At 36.2% G+C, this 16,718-nt stretch overlaps 1 protein-coding gene across 4 annotated transcripts in view; it reads right to left on the bottom strand.

Annotated features, from left to right (window-relative positions):
- GRM8 (glutamate metabotropic receptor 8) overlaps nucleotides 1–16,718 on the bottom strand; it is a 799,760-nt gene that overhangs the window by 327,041 nt on the left and 456,001 nt on the right. For all 4 annotated transcript variants that reach the window (XM_074379115.1, XM_074379113.1, XM_074379116.1 and 1 more), the window contains exon 7: nucleotides 3,716–3,916. In XM_074379115.1, the coding sequence (XP_074235216.1) occupies nucleotides 3,716–3,916 (201 nt within the window). The remainder of the gene's footprint in view (nucleotides 1–3,715; nucleotides 3,917–16,718) is intronic.

The raw sequence follows: 16,718 nt of genomic DNA, 5'->3' as shown, positions 1-16,718 counted from the left end.
ACCAACATAAGAAACTCAACTAGATTTCAATTAACAACATAACATGGCTTTTTTAGGTTTCTAACAACTAAAACTGCTCCAAAAGTCTACTTCTAGCTGCTATTAAATCCCTGAGAAAAGCAAGGATATGTATATAAGTCTGCAGATTGTATGTTTGCCTCCTAGTCACTGGGATTCTTCAAGGTGCTTCCAAGACCAGTAAGCAAGACTAGGGAAATGGATTGGCCGGGGCTACGCCAACCCCTTCAAGCCAACAGCTCTTATTTTTAACAGATTGAAATGTTAGATTTCTGAGTAGGATATTTTTGAATGTAGAATCTTAAAACCAGAGTATAAGGGAGATGCTCTTCATTTATCTTCAGACTCTGATACATCCCCGTATCATCAGGGCTCAAAAGAGTCATAAATCTAAATCAAGGATAATTATCTGCCTGCTCCTTGAAACATCTTTAATGAAATATACTTTCAGTGTTAAAAAAGTTAACATTTCTTAACTTTGATTGTGGGTACATATGCAAAACAGCCAGAGAAGGCTTCTGCTTTTGCTTTAAAATTTTGTTAAGTAACATTGCTCATTTGGCTGTCAAAGTCCTATATGACACCTTTCTTTTGGAAATTATTTCCAAGAAAAATCCATTCTCTCTTGAAAAATAGGTAGGCTTGCTTCTATCATATAATGAAAATTACAAATCACATTGCCAGTCCCTTTATACTTTGACTGCTTAAGAAGCTCAAAAGTTAATGATTTCATTCTTTATTCTACTTACTATATGTGTTTCTTCCTCCTTTAGTAGTTTTGATGGTGTACTTCTATTTGAACAGCCCTATGTGCCATTTTTATCATAAGCAGTATGAAAATTAATAGATAAGTCAATAATAAAATTAAAAAATGATGAGATTAAAATCCTGGAAATTACTGAAAATCAACAGAATTATGTATTCTATGATCATTAGTTTATCTTCAGGTCTCTTATCCTGTATTATCAGCTACTGGAATACAACCAAGTCTCAAGCTCAGCAAAATCAATCCAAAGAGCTCAAAGAGATTCTCTTTTACATTCATACACTGAAATTTATTTATTTTCTATAACCCTCATCTGGGACATACATACCCTTATCAGACACAGTTCTATTATGCTTCAATAGGTTCTTGTTGCTTTCAAGATGAAGAACAAATCTTTTTGGGATTACAGGCATGTGCCACCATGCCCAGCTAATTTTTTTTGTATTGTTAGTAGAGACAGGGTTTCACCATGTTGACCAGGATGTTCTCGATCTCTCAACCTCGTGATCCACCCACCTCGGCCTCCCAAAGTGCTGGGATTACAGGCTTGAGCCACCGTGCCCGGCGAAGAACAAATCTTAATAATGGCCTATAAGACCTCATCATGGTCTACATGGCCCTGCCTACTGCTTTACCCTTATCTCAGGTAGCTACTCCCTTCAGATTTTATCAGTTCCTAAATCCCTACATTAGGGGAATTTCCACTATTATAAACTCTAAATGCAAAATACCTTCCTTGTCAGCACTCATTGCAGATTATATAATCATATTCCTGTGTGCTTATTTGATTACTACCTAAGATCTCCAGGAAACTCTAAATGCCATGAATGTTTTGTCTAGTTTCGTCAGTAATGTATCATCAGCAAGTGTCCTAAAACAGGCACAGCAACAGCATCAGCAACACTTTGATAATGTTAAAAAAAAAAAAAACACACACACACTTTAAAAAGTGGACAGAACTCAAAGATCATTGGAGTCTAGAGGCAAATCTTCCAAATAGCCATTATTTTAAGACATTCTTTAACAGTCTTTTTTTTTTTTTGAGACAGAGTTTCACTCTTGTTACCCAGGCTGGAGTGCAATGGCACAATCTCGGCTCACTACAACCTCTGCCTCCTGGGTTCAGGCAATCCTCCTGCCTCAGCCTCCCGAGTAGCTGGGATTACAGGCAGGCGCCACCAAATAGTATCATTATATTACAGTATGGTATAACAACTGAAGTGATCAAGGAAGGGTTAGTTTTGATCTATGGTTAAGATAAAAGACAAATTAGTAATTCACCTTTAAAATGCTTTATCTTTAGTGCTTCTTTAAAAGACTTCCCTGTCTTCTGGAGGTGAGCTTCAGTTCTATAAAAACTGCACTCATCTGTGTTATTCTTCCCACCTCTTAACTAATAATATAAGATAAAGGAAGCGTTCCCCACCCTCAAGTTATGGTAAACAACCTTGTATCGCAACATTCCTCCTTTGCTCAATTTCATAATTGCATGGAATTGCATGAAAATTATTTTTTAGCTCCAGTTAGTGTTCATATTCCCAATAAAAAGATTAATGTTATGCAATGTTTCACAAATATTCTGCCACAGACAAGGATACTCTGTTTTGAATTTATACCAAATTCTGTCTTAGGTTGCCTTTAAAGGCAAAACACAAAAAAAGGAAAAAAGAAGAAGTTTCTACTTGAATTCTAAATTGAAGATGACCTTGTGCTTTTCTGAGAAACACTGGCAGCTGAGGTCACTCGAGTGTGTTATGATAGACGTGCAGTGCTGTGCGTGGCTCAAAGGCATGTCCATTGTGCGGATTACAGCCAAGCCAAAAGAATTAGACAGCTCTGAGCATTCTATCATTTCGCTTGAAAATAATGGTCAGAGTCATAGGCAACAACATTTGTAACTTTCATGAAAGAATAGCAGCATTCAATAATTCCATCACTCCAGACAGGCAGTTGGGCTATTCTCAATCAAAATAGTACGAATCAAGTATATTCTGTATCAGTTTCTTGTGACAGTCACAGAAACATTGCTGCTTTTACAGCATAAAAATCCCATCTTCATGAAGCCACTTTGCTTCCTTTGCTTCCAAATGACTGAGTAATTGAGAAAAATACAAGGAAATGGAAGACACAGAAACTTAATATTATTTTATTTTATTTTATTTTATTTTTGAGACGGAGTTTCGCTCTTGTTACCCAGGCTGGAGTGCAATGGCGCGATCTAGGCTCACCGCAACCTCCGCCTCCTGGGTTCAAGCAATTCTTCTGCCTCAGCCTCCTGAGCTGGGACTACAGGCATGCGCCACCACGCCCAGCTAATTTTTGTATTTTTAGTAGAGACGGGGTTTCACCATGTTGACCAGGATGGTCTCGATCTCTTGACTTCGTGATCCGCCCGCCTCGGCCTTCCAAAGTGCTGGGATTACAGGTGTGAGCCACCGCGCCCGGCCGAAACTTAATATTCTTTATGTATAAATACACAGCTACTCCAAATCATCCATTTTCTTCAACTTATTGTTTCAAAAGCTTAAAATCAGTTTCAAAACAAAATGTCTACAATATCTTCTCTAATAACAGCATGAACTAAACATTTTCAAAGAAATCTAATCTATTATTAATGGTTTCAAATAAGCCTTCTAAGTTATCTCTTCAATAATGATATTTAAGTAGAATATTTTGATTAATAGAAGCTTATTTTAAACTTTTGCTTCCTTCACGCATAGATTAATGGTAGCATAAAAATATGTCTGAGATGTAAAAGCAGGTGGAAAAACTCACACTTCTGATCAAAGAGAGAACTGCTTCTAATCCTGTGTTTTCCACTCTGCCTGGGTATCTTCTATATTTAGGAGGAAAAACACACCCTATCACTTTTAAAGTATTTAGAAACACACACACACACACACACACACACACACACACGTTGCAACTTACCATTAAAATTTACCGCACGAATATAACCAAGTAGCTCTTTCCCATCAATGGTACTCATTCGTGGACAAAGGCCAATGTATCCAGGGCAGAGATCTTTGTGCATATTGTGCAGGGCATAAGCCATGGAATATACTGCATCAATTACAAATTGGACCTTTCCTTCCTGTTCATAAGATGAATCCCGAGCAATTCGCTCCAGCCCTGCAAAATAAAAAATAATTTAAAGAAACCATCAGTTGACATTAGATTCCAATAAAAGATGGCATTAGAGCTAAGATTTCCATCATTTGAGGAACACTTAATGAGACACAACTATTTGATTTCACTTCTGATTAATTCTATAGTAACTAAGTCAGGTTTTTAAACTGGATATTGAATTTATTTGGAAAGAGTAAAACTATTTCATCAGCAACAAAAAGAAAGTAAGTAAAAGAAGTATGGTTTCATTATCTTTATTTCCACCTTATTGAGTCCTATTATAGTGTACATTCTAGTAATTACATAACATTTTGGTAGTGGCTTGATCTTTTAAGCAAAATGTGTAATATGTCATTCTGGCCATCTATCTCAACTCTAGGAGTGTCATTTAATTAGTGGCCCAAAGTAAGATCTTTTGCCACTCCCCAAATCAGTTCTAGTTTTGAATATGCTCTAGTTGGGAGTGTTTTTGTAACTGTTTTATGAAAATACTCCCTTAAGTGAACCTGGTTATCTTTATAATAATCATTCAATTTGTTTTCTTTTTGAACTCAATTTTCTACTTAGACTTTCTATTAAAAACATGCAGATACCTCAAAATGAATGTCACTCAGAATAAATGTACTTGTGTTTGGGCATATTTAGGGCTGATAATTGGCAGTGAAGATTACCTTTCGGTTGGCGTTTATAATTTAATATGGAATAGTAATATATTTTAAATGGAATATAAATGAGAGATCAACTATGATCCAACATTCTCATTTTGAAAACAAGGAAACCAAGACTCATGGAGATTATCATCACATGGGGTACACAGGGCAGATTTGGGAATCATTTGCATGTCTCAGATTGCAAGTCCAATATTCTCTCAATCCCCAGAAAAACGTGGTAGATGGCAAGAATGTTGGGCATGCAAGAAAAAATCATGGAAGGGACATAATGAGTTTATTAAGGGAGCAAAAATGATCTCCTATCACTTCTACATCCCTCACCAACTCTACACAACTGGTAACACATAGACCAAAAGCAAGCATTTTAAACTTTCCATGGATGTTACCAACCTTGAATAAACTGTATTTAAATTCAGCAAATATTTGTTTTCTTAACACCAATGCATATAACCAATACCAGGCGTCCCCAAACTATGGCCCGCGGGCCGCATGCAGTCCCCTGAGGCCATTTATCCGGGCCCCTGCCCCACTTCAGGAAGGGGCACCTCTTTCATTGGTGGTCAGTGAGAGGAGCACAGTATGTGGTGGCCCTCCAATGGTCTGAGGGACAGTGAACTGGCCCCCTGTGTAAAAAGTTTGGGGACGCCTGACCTATACAATTACAGAGTTGAATTTAAATGGTTTATATTTGGATATTTCCACTCTGAAAAAAAAACAGTGTTTTTTTTCTAAACAAAAATAGTGGTCAGTTTATTTATTTTTATTCACCCAATTATTGTTTTTGATTTTCTTCTGGTCTTAATCACTTGCGACACTCTGTTCTTTCAAATGATCTTGGTTGGTATTCTGGTCTCTCTGGTCTGTCATGAGGCTGAATTCAGTTCCTCCCTGCTTGACATGGCTTTTCTGATTTTCTCATGTCTGGACTGTTTATTCTCCAAGGCTGAGCTTCTTTATCCCCAATCTTAGAATCTGCTTATCATCAATTTTGTCAACTACTAAAATTTCTACAGTCCAGAACTATAAATTGGACTACAAAAGGTTGGCCATAGAGTACAGAACATTAGATCAATTTATAGTAATCAGTTTAGTTCATTTTGGAAGTTAGCTTTTTAGAACATTAGTTTTCTAAACCTTTCTTGCCATCTAACTGCTAGTTCCACATTTCCAAAGACCTGCCATATCTCTACAGAATCTGCTGCTTCCATGTCAAACAATATATGGAAAACAAGGCTAACTCTGTAGGGGATTCCCTGAAATATCCTACTGAAAGTTTTGCAGATTTCCAAGCACAGAAACAGGGAAGACCACTACTCAAAAGGTATATTGTCTCCTTCAACCTACCTGAGCTGCATGATCTAAGCTAAGATTCGCAAGACATGAAGACAATGTTCTCTTCCTATCTTTAGGTTATACTTTTGTCTCCTGAGTCATAGGACAAGACTGCTCATTCCCAGAATCTCTCATCAAGCTTCCTGTGAAAACAACCCTTTCTACATCTGCCTGAAATTTCTCTCCCATGGTTTTAACCACAAAGTAGAGCATTCATAAATAAATATTGAAGGGTGGCTACAGCAACCAAATAGATGATGTTATTTCCTTGTAGATTGCTGTCTGGTTATTATGCACTCTTGCTAGTCCCGGACTGAGGAGTTTCTCAGGACCTAGGACCAAAACCTGAAGAGCCCTGGGGAAACCAGGATGGTTGCTCATGAAGAAAAAGGCAAGTGATGAGGAAATTTCAGATAGAAGTGAATAATGACTTTTAGGATCAGTCCCTAGGTCTGGATGGATATCCCGGTGCTTGGCATCGCTCAAATTGGTAACAGAAAATGAAGACAAGAGGTTCAGAGCGGTTGTTTCCATACTTGGTTCTCTCCTTAAGTACAGATTTCTCAGCACCATCCCAGACTTGCTGGGTCCGAATCTCTCTACCTGGGACATAAAGGATCTGTCATTTCCACAACTCTCCCAGAAATTCTGGTGCAACTAGCCAAGTCTGTGCACCAGCTTTTGGAAAACCCTGCTCTTGCATAGAGCAATCCTCAAAAATACCACTATAGCTATATATGCCATTGAAATATGAAAATAAAAATAATTCTTTCATGATATGCACAACCAAAAGAAAATCTAATCAAATTCTTTCCCCTTTTCTCACTAGATGAAGAGTCAAAGAACACAATTCCCAATATTTATGCTTCAAAGCTTCCATCATGTCCTTAGACACACAGGAAGGCCTGGAGCTGATGACAAGAGTAGAAGCCAGAAAGACACAAAAGTTCTGTAAATACGAAAGTGTAAGGAACTAAATGTCTTCCTCCTGAGAGGGTGGAAACAGAAAATAGAAAACAGTAGGAAGAAAAAGATACAGAGGAGAGAAAGGAAGATGTAGCAACAGAGAGAAAGGCTTGAGCCCAAGGTAAAATAATGGCAGAGGGAAATCTAACATTCCAGGTTGTTTGTATTGCTGCTCTATAAATCCCTGTGCTGCAGAGAGACAGACAGACAGACAGACAGAGAGAAAGACAGACAGACAGACAGACAGACACACACACACACACACACACACACACACACACACACCCCTCACACACCTCTTCTGTAAATATTATTGGTTTTTAATCTAATTTTGTTGGCTTTAAAGAAAAGGGAGGATTTCCATGTTTCCATTGCTGCAGGCTGAAGGGTGGACAGTGGACACAGAACTGGCAGAAAATGCCTAAGCCAAATGGTTTCAAATGAAGCAATGACAACAAGAGCATTAAGGAATTTGGAAATTTTTTACAACCCATGGAATTCATGTAACAGCTACACATGTGTGAATGTTTTATTGTTTTAAGCTTACTCTATTCTAAAATAATCTTGATTTAATATAATATCATTTTATTTTAATGCCAGTGCAACTTCAATTTACATTATCATTTTATTTTTATATAATTTTATTTTAATGTCAATGCCACCTCTCTGTCAATCTATAAACATACTCCTCAGCATTCAATAATTGGATTCATTTATAAACAACATTTCCTGATAAAGTATAATTGATATGTTCCAATTTAATAGATATACTCTTTCTTAGCATTTCTTAAAAAATAAACAGCCTGATGTGGTGACTCCTGGCTGTAATCCCAACATTTTGAAATGCTGAGGTGGAAGGATCGCTTGATGCCAGGAGTTCAAGACCAGCCTGGGAAGCATAGTGAGACCCTGTCCCTATCAAAAAATAAAAAAATTCAACTTTATATGTAATAGGTCTAAATGCACAAACAAATATACATCATCTTATTAAAGAAAAATATTTAAATTTTCACTATTCAAACTATTCATTTTCTTTTCTAGTTATAAATTCCAATTATTTTGACTGTTGATTAAATATATTCAACTTAGTACATGTTTATTTTCTTTTAAAGTGAGAGTTCAGAAGTCTGTCTAGTAACTGGTGCCACATGTGAATCAATGAACACTGTAAGACTCTTCCTGTAAATCAATGTAAGCACATGATGACAAACTGAAAGACTGAATGCTATTATCATTTCTGAAAAAGTTAATCGTTTTGATTTTTTTTCGGGCTGTTTAGACAACATATTTTTCAGCTCTTTAACACTTCAACCTCATGATGACACTTAAGATTTTACAGCAGCTACAACTTGCTCCTCACTTCCTATAACTGATTTTCTCATTCATCTAAAAGGGGAGTTTAGGAAGCTGACAGTGACTCATCAACCTAATTGGCTATAAAATCTTATTATACTACAGTTTCTAAAGTTAGTGTCAATGTATTGCTATAAAGTGCTAAATATTGTCAAAGGCTGTATGTCAGCTAACAATTTTAAATATCACCGCCAACTGCAAAGTTGTGATGTGTTTTAGTGTATAGCTTAAAATTAACAACATATAGCAAAGTGTTTGCATGGTGAGAGAGGAAGTCAGCCTCCTAAATTTATAGCAAGATTGTTTTACATCTTCATCAATGAAATCTAAAACTTATGATTGGGTCTCAGTTTCCTGGAAAATAAGAAATTCTAATTGGTCTAAGAAATATCACATGTACTTTAGTTAAAGTATTTCACACTTTGTGGTGTATATTCTTAGTTTTTGTTCCTTGTCAGTAAAAAAGGTAAATTGGGTTAAGTTGGCAAAACATTATATACATTACAATGTAAGTTCCTAAGATAAGCCTAACAGAAATTTCAGATTCTTTGACTGATACATTGTGGTTGCAATGCATTGCTCTCTAAGAATTCCCCATTTCTTAGGATAGAGTTCAGTTTTCTAAGTTAAAATGTCAGAGGACTAATTTAATTGTCCTGAAATTAGGCATATAAAACTTCTAATATGAATGCAATGATGGTCTAATAAGCAGTTGGTCAATTCAAGTAAAAAACAAGTGAAAGTCATACCAGTTGCTTAATTCCTGGGAAATCAAATATCCAGTTGGTTGCCTTTTAAAAAAAAAAAAACAACTCAGCTTTGAGTATAAATAATCCCACAATCTAAATTTGTAGATTAAGGTTTTTTTTAGTTTCTCCCTGAATTTTTCTGAAGTATGAAGCAACTCTTTTAAATAATTAAGTCATTTTCTTGGAGTTGCTGTGGAGAGAACGGCAAGAAGGAAGAAGGGAATTTGTGAACCTGCTATGAATAAATACATTTATGCATCTAGACCCAGATTTAAAAGTCATTCTGAATTTCATAGGAGCTTATTCTGCCTCCCTATTGATAACCAGGAACAAGACTGTCATGCTTTACATTGTGCTTTTCCCAGTGTGACACAGATACATTGCAACTGCATAGTGCAGTGACTTTTAAATTTCTGAGAACCATGCCAAGAACCACATTGCACACAAAAGAGTAAGTGCTATCAAGCTGACAAACATAGGTCATTTTTTAAACTAAATTTAAACTGACTTGTGTTCCAGGATATAATATGGGGAGCGTAAGGTAGAAATATGAGCATGTTCAATTATACAGGAATATCTCTGGATCACTAGGTTCCACACATGAAAATATGCACCTTGCATACTGAAGAGAGATGAAAACGTGAAAGGCAACTGACCGATGGAAGCAGCTGGCTAGGGGAGAGAGAGGATAAGACAGTCAGGTAGATCTGAATCTAGGTCCCAGCTGGACAACTTAGAAGGTAAGTGGCCTTGGACACCTTCCTGAACCATGTCACTAATCCTGACCCTTCAACTGGCATTGCTGCCTTCAGGGACCTCCATAATGGGGTCCCTCATCCCTCCAGCTTCATCTGCTGTACTACACACCTCTCTGCTCCACTCTTAGGTCCTTGAATATTACATAAGATCTCCAAATGCAGGCCTTTATTCAGCTGGTCACTCTCTTCATTCCTTGCCTAGATGTTTCCAAGCCTAAAGGGAGATGTCACCTCAAATTAGTTAATAAGTGATTAGTTTCTTCCCAAACTTAGCCTAGATTAGATCATGGAGTATCTTAAATATTAGGCTTAAAAACTGATATTGTTCCCTTGAAACAGAGAACCATGATCAATATTTAAAATTATTGCTGAAAATAATGTATAAAATCAATAGAAGCAAGCATTGCTTGAAGGTAGAGAGAAGATGGGAGGCAGGTTACGCAGAAAGTGGAAACCCAGGATGACCCAGGGAAATGAAATGAGAGAAAATATGTTTTAGACATCAAATTGACAAAACCCAACTATCTGATTAAATATGGCAGTAAAGGTCAGGAAGCAATGAACAACTCTGGGTTCTGATGCTACATAGTAGAAAATTGGTACCATGAACAGTTTGAAAAATCAGGTGAAGACGATTCGGTTAATGATCTCTCCCTAATGGCATCAAGACTGCAATTAAAAGGACAGATTTTTAAGGTTCTGTGCTATTTATTACATCCTCTAACACAGCATAGACTTTATATCGATGTTGAATTATTGAAAGAATAAAAGGTCCAAATATTTAGAGTAATCACCTAACAATAATGTGGTTGAACATTTATTTGCAACATTGCCATAACTGAAGAAGCTACACTGGAGAAGAGCACCTTATGCAGTGTTGCAGTAAAACCAATGGCCTGAGAAGCCAGATCCGTATTCTAGTTCTAACACCACAACCAGTTAACTTTGCCGCTTTGGGCAAATCATGATCTCTCTGGCTTTTGGTTACTTCTCAGTAAAAATTAGAAGACTGAACAATATGCCCTGCCACAGCCCCTCTAGCTCTGAATTCTGGATTCTATGGCATGTTCTCTTATTTCTAACTGCTTCCTCTTTATACTAAGATCGCTTAAAGATTACTTAAGGGTATGACTGAAGAAACTCCACTAAACCCAATTCTCCAAAACAGTATGAAATATCCTGTAACTGGGCTACTGCTGAGACCTGGAAATTCTGCACTAACAAAAATACCAAATGTCAACCTGGATTAATTTTTTCCTGCGTTCAGATTTCCTGTGTCCACATTTTCATTATTCTTAGACTTAGAGCCACTGACCAAATCTGGTTCCTCAAAAAAGAGAATTTTTTAGGTCTCTTCCTTTTCTGATAGACCGGCTAAAGGAATAAATTATGGAAAATAAGGTCAGAGAAGTGAAACGGAAGAGGGAGGGCACAAATAATTAAAATGGTAAGGGCTGCCTTCCTCTCCATCACCTATATCTGGCATTTCTCCCCATGTTATTCCTCCCCAACATCCCACCCCCACTGTCCCTCCCCTAGTACCTCCCCCCACAGACCCCTGTGTGTGATGCTCCCCTCCCTGTAGCAAACCACATTGACATGTAGGTACCTACACAACAATGTTTTTTATACATAAAATATAAAAAAAAAATGGTAAAGCCACTTCACAAATAGTATCCCTTTAATTCTAAATTATTACTACTCCTCCTGTAAAAACAGAAGAACTGAGATTCAAAAAGTTAAATACCCAAGATTGCAAAGTCATGGTAGTAAATGGTAATTTAAAATCGGGTCAAAACCTCTGCTATTACCACTATTCCTTCTCCTCTGTGAAATCTCTTTTGATTCTTCCAGTTCAGGTTTATCTTTTCCTTCTCCAAACTCCCCTTTCACTCACATCCACTAGACCAATGATTGGCTTGTCTCTTAAACTAACTATAAAAGCAGTTTCTCTATATGTCATGTGTTCATGCACTTGTGTTAATCTTTAGACACTGTAGTGAAGCAGAAGTCAAAAAACATTATAAAATACAAACTTTTATAGAAATACTGACAATAGGTATTAACAAATATTAACAAAAATGTCATACTTACATTGAAATACACTTAAAAAGGAAAAAACTTTCCATAACATTTTAAGCATTTTTATGAACTGCTAAACAAACAAAAACTTCCTGTGAATTTCAGCCATCCACTTATGATACAATTAGCATAGCATGGCTGAAATTCCCAAGCAAGAAGACTGGACATTTGTGATAAAAGCCAACGCTAATAAAGCTTACACATTTACATTTATAAAAATGACTAAAGTATTTTACCCTTGGAAGGTAATGTGTCTGAGTCCATGACTCTATATGATTTTTCTTAAAAAATAACATCAAGCTCAAAAGAAAATTTCACACCCAAGTCTGCTTTGTGGATTCTTCAGCTGGCTCTGTCAAGGACCAGTAGAGACAGATGTATTGGACTAATGAACTAATTTGAGCCACTACCTTGTCTATTTACAAAGGGCAGAGAACATTAGATGATAAGGGTCCTTTGGTGAAAATTACCTGCTCTCTAAATTCTTCTGTAATTTAAATGTAGCAGCAAGAACTGAAAGCTCTTAACTGCCTGAGGACACATGAGGAGACACTTGTAAATCAACCACTGAAGAGCTCTAGATCAGTTCACAATAACATCTCTCCTTTGTGCCTGGTAGGAAATAGAAAGTGCTTGAGGCAGGTGCCAGGTGTCCCCTCAGGTGTTAAAAATTTCCATGCAATGCCCTGGGGTTTCCAAAACACTGAAAAACCTAAGGTAAGTGGCAAATAAGATTAAGAGTGTATCTTCAGGCAAAACAACCAGTTTGAAAGAAAGACTTTCAGAAAAGCAAATTATTTCATAGCTATATCCCTAAGTCCCTAAACAAAGAAAAGGCTGTTTGATTAAATTCAGTAATTTGCATTTTTTACATAATTATCTCAGATCATACAGGAGAGACAAGTTTTGATTCAAAATAATGTATACAACTTGAAATATCATAGTTAATGTTTCTGTTTTTAAACCATATTAAAGACACTCCGCCCCATACAATTCAAATTTGGGCATGGAAATTCCCACTTCAGCTGGCAGGACTTCTGATGCTCTCCCAACCCCAATATGTTACAGTCATTTCAGACCCTATGACTTGACTCAGGATTTACCTTTTAAAAATATAGTCTATTTTATAAATTACAAACGTAATACATATTCATACCAGAACTGTGAAAAATAAAAGTATAGAAAGAAGAAAATAAAAAACATCTATTAGCTTCCCATCTTAATGACCATTTGTATATTGCTGTGGTGCTGCACAACATTTCTCTCTTTGCCTCTTCATTTTTTTACATTAAAGTGATACACTCTTTTTAGTATGCTATATTCAATCCACCTATAATGAGAATTGCCCTATATTATTGAAAACACGGTTTTTAATCTTGTCCTTATTCTTTAAAATTCTTGTCTAATCTTTATTTAATAGATTCATATTTCTGCAATTCTTTTGTTAGATTCAATGTAACATTTGGGTTAAGATAGGCATCATAACTTTACATTTTCCAAATTGTGAACCAATTCTCCCAGTGTTGTTACATGTATATTCATTTCCCAATAATTTACATAACATCACTTTTAACATATCAAAATACATATCACATTATATATTTTTGAACATCTATCTGGATTTTCTGCTCTAGGCCATTTTTCTCTTAATATGCCAATGCAACATTTTTATGATTATTATGCGTTTATGTTATACATTGGTTCATGCTGTACTCTGTCATACTCTTTAAAAATTTTCCAATTAGTCTCACTAATAGTCTTTAGAACTAATTAAACCAGTTAAAAAATACAGCTTTTATTAGTCATATCAATTTTTAAAATTAATTATGAAAGTTATGACATAGCTACAATACTAAGTTTCCATTTGATAACATAGAGTCTGTTTATTCAAATCTTTAGAAATCTTTTATAAAAATATGTCATGCACATATTTCTTTTTAATTCTTCAATATTTTATGTTTTGTAACTTTATAAAATAAGATTTATTTTCATTTTAACTGGCATAATTTATAAATTTCTATTTATTTTTAATGTTCAATGTTTTTCCCTCATTTAAATTCTATGCATCCTAGCAAACCCAGATTAAGTCCTAGCTCTTCTTCACAACAAGGAATAATATAAAAGAGCATGGGTTTTGAGACCAGATTAAGATTTTAGACTCTGTCTCCAAGTCCTTGAATTCTTCATTAATAAAATGGGAATTTATGAGCTATGTTGCATGGCTGTTGTGAGGATTAAATGAGATAATGTAAGGCATCTGGCACCTTATGTAGTAAATAAATGAACACCACTATTTGCCATGTGGGGCTATAACATATAACTCAACCTTCTATAACATACAACACTTTTTAATTATACAAGTCAAAGAAATTACAACGGAAAGTTAAACTCAGTACATATTCATATATTCAATTACTAAACATGAGAAAGGCAATTTAGCTTGGTTATTGGGACCAATCACTCTGCTTCCGATCTGCCTGGATTCAAATCTCAATGCCACCATTTACTAGTTATGAGGCTTTGAGTAAGCCCTTTAACCTCCTATGCATCTTACCTTATCTGCAAAATGGAGATAACAAGAATATCTCCCTCATGGGGTTGTTGTCATAATTAAATGAGTTAGTATATGCCCTATATGATATTATTATTACTACCATCTTTATAATTATTCCCTAAGCTTGTGTGATATATTAAGCAGTGAGCAGGATACAATGGTAAACAAAAATTGACCTATTCCTTGCTATCATAGAGTGACACTAGGGCTATGATCTGAAAGATAAATGGGAGTGAATTAGGTGGGCAAGGGAAGTAGAGGAGAGCACAAGAGGACAGCAGTGGCAAAAGCCCATTGATGGGGGCAGCAGAAGAGTACAAGGAGTGAGGCTCAGTCAGTGAGGCTGCAGCAGAGATCTTCCTCTTTCTTAGGAGCGGGGCACAGGTGAGGCCTGAGGGGAGCAGGGCCAGATTATGGGACCATGCCAATTACCTGGAGTCTGCCTTCTTTGTAAAAACAAGAGGGAAGCCATCAAAAGGTAAGATAACCAGATTTCCAGTTCAAAAAAAGAGCACTGAGTCAAGAGAACAGCTAGGAAGGAGGAAAGAGTAAATGGAGTAGGCAGATTGGGAGGTGATTTCATAGTTCAGAAAGGAGTATATGGTGTCATGGGCTAAGGTGGTAATGAAGGTGGAGAAATGTGAATGCACCAGAGACAAAATAGAGGATAAAAATAACAGGATTTGGATATATAAAATCCAATAGCAAAGAGTGGTACCAAGGGTGACTTCCATGTTCTTGGCTTAAGTATCTGGACAGATGCCAGTACTGCTCAGTTAGATGGGCAACAGCATCTAGACCAGAAATATCATGTCCCGCCTGCGAGATCACTGCACATTTGCCTAATGCGTGGTCAACATGGTGAGTTTGTTCCTGATAAGACAGGTCAGGGGAATCCCCCTAGCCTGCACTTCCTAAAAATTGTATACTCACTTACCACTATGGGAATGTAACCTGCCTTATTTGTAGCATTAATATGTCCAGAATCAAGGTTCCAACACTGAGTTATCATTATTTTTATTACTTACAAACTTCCTAGGTCATAAATTCCAACCCAGGAACAGAGAAAGAGATGGTATCAGAACTGTTTTCAAGAATGTGTCATCATTCAACAACTGACTTCAATCATTCCATTTGCAAGTTACTAATAGTACTCTCTCAGGTATTCCCTTTGAAACAAAAAGCTGAATAGTCAATGTGATGATCTGCTTTAAATATTCACATAGAAAACTAAAACATTTCCCCTTTTCACTCTCTTTTTAAGATTTTTATCAACAATGAAGTAATATTATCACAGGAAAATATTATGTAATAAAGTAGAAATGCCTATGATCAAATGATCTCCTCCTATCTGCTTTTTTTTTTTTTTTTTTTAGACAAGGTCTCACTCTGTCACCCAGACCGGAGTGCAGTGGCATGATCAAGGCTTACTGTAGCATTGAGCTCCTGGACTCAGGACATCCTCCCACTTCAGCCTCTCCAGTAGATTAGACCATGGGCATAAGCTACTACAACTGGCTAATTTTTAAATTTTTGTAGATACGGCATCTCCTCATGTTGCCCAGGCTGGTCTTGAACTCCCAGGTTCAAGCAATCTTTCCACCTTGCCCTCTCAGTTTTGGGATTACAGGTGTAAGCCACTGTACCCAGCCCTATCTGCTTTTTTCTAATCTTTATACATGTAATGACTGAGTAGTGATAAAATCAATGTAGTTGGTCAAAAACAGCATTCAAAATAAATAAAACATACAGAAATCAAGTTCACTGCAAATAGTAACGGGAAGTATTGTTTCTTGAGTCTTTATGTCAGTTGAGAGGTGCATTTGTGTACTGTGTTGCTATAAACAAGATATTATTAATCTGAAGTGAAGTAAAAAAAATCAAAACTCAATAACCTAGTCCAATTCTCTTATTTCACAAATAGTGAAACTGAGATAGAGGAACTAAGTGATTTTTTTTCCAGGTCTGATAACCTGTAAAGAGGCAGGGCAAGGAATAGAACCCTAATCGCTTAATTCTATGACTCTTGTTTTATAGCACTTCTCTTTTCAGCTGCATTTTCTCTCCCATTGTAATTAACTTCTATTGAGGATAACTAAAACTTAAGAAAATCACTGAATGAGTATGTCCATGAGGAATTAAAATCCACGTAAGAATAATGAATTACGAAAATAAATGAATAACAGGAAGGTATGAATAATGGGCAGGTTTTCTCTTAGTCCAAAGAGAAACTGTATCAGTGAAAACCAACAAAAAAGAACCACGGTTTTGGTTTTGAAATGGCAAAAAATAATAATGATAATAAAATATAAGCAAAGGCTTTTATAACAGAAACTTAAA

The sequence above is a fragment of the Saimiri boliviensis genome, chromosome 10 (genome assembly GCF_048565385.1).
Source record: "Saimiri boliviensis isolate mSaiBol1 chromosome 10, mSaiBol1.pri, whole genome shotgun sequence".
In the NCBI taxonomy this organism is placed as follows: domain Eukaryota; kingdom Metazoa; phylum Chordata; class Mammalia; order Primates; family Cebidae; genus Saimiri; species Saimiri boliviensis.
This window is presented reverse-complemented; position numbering and strand designations above follow the sequence as displayed.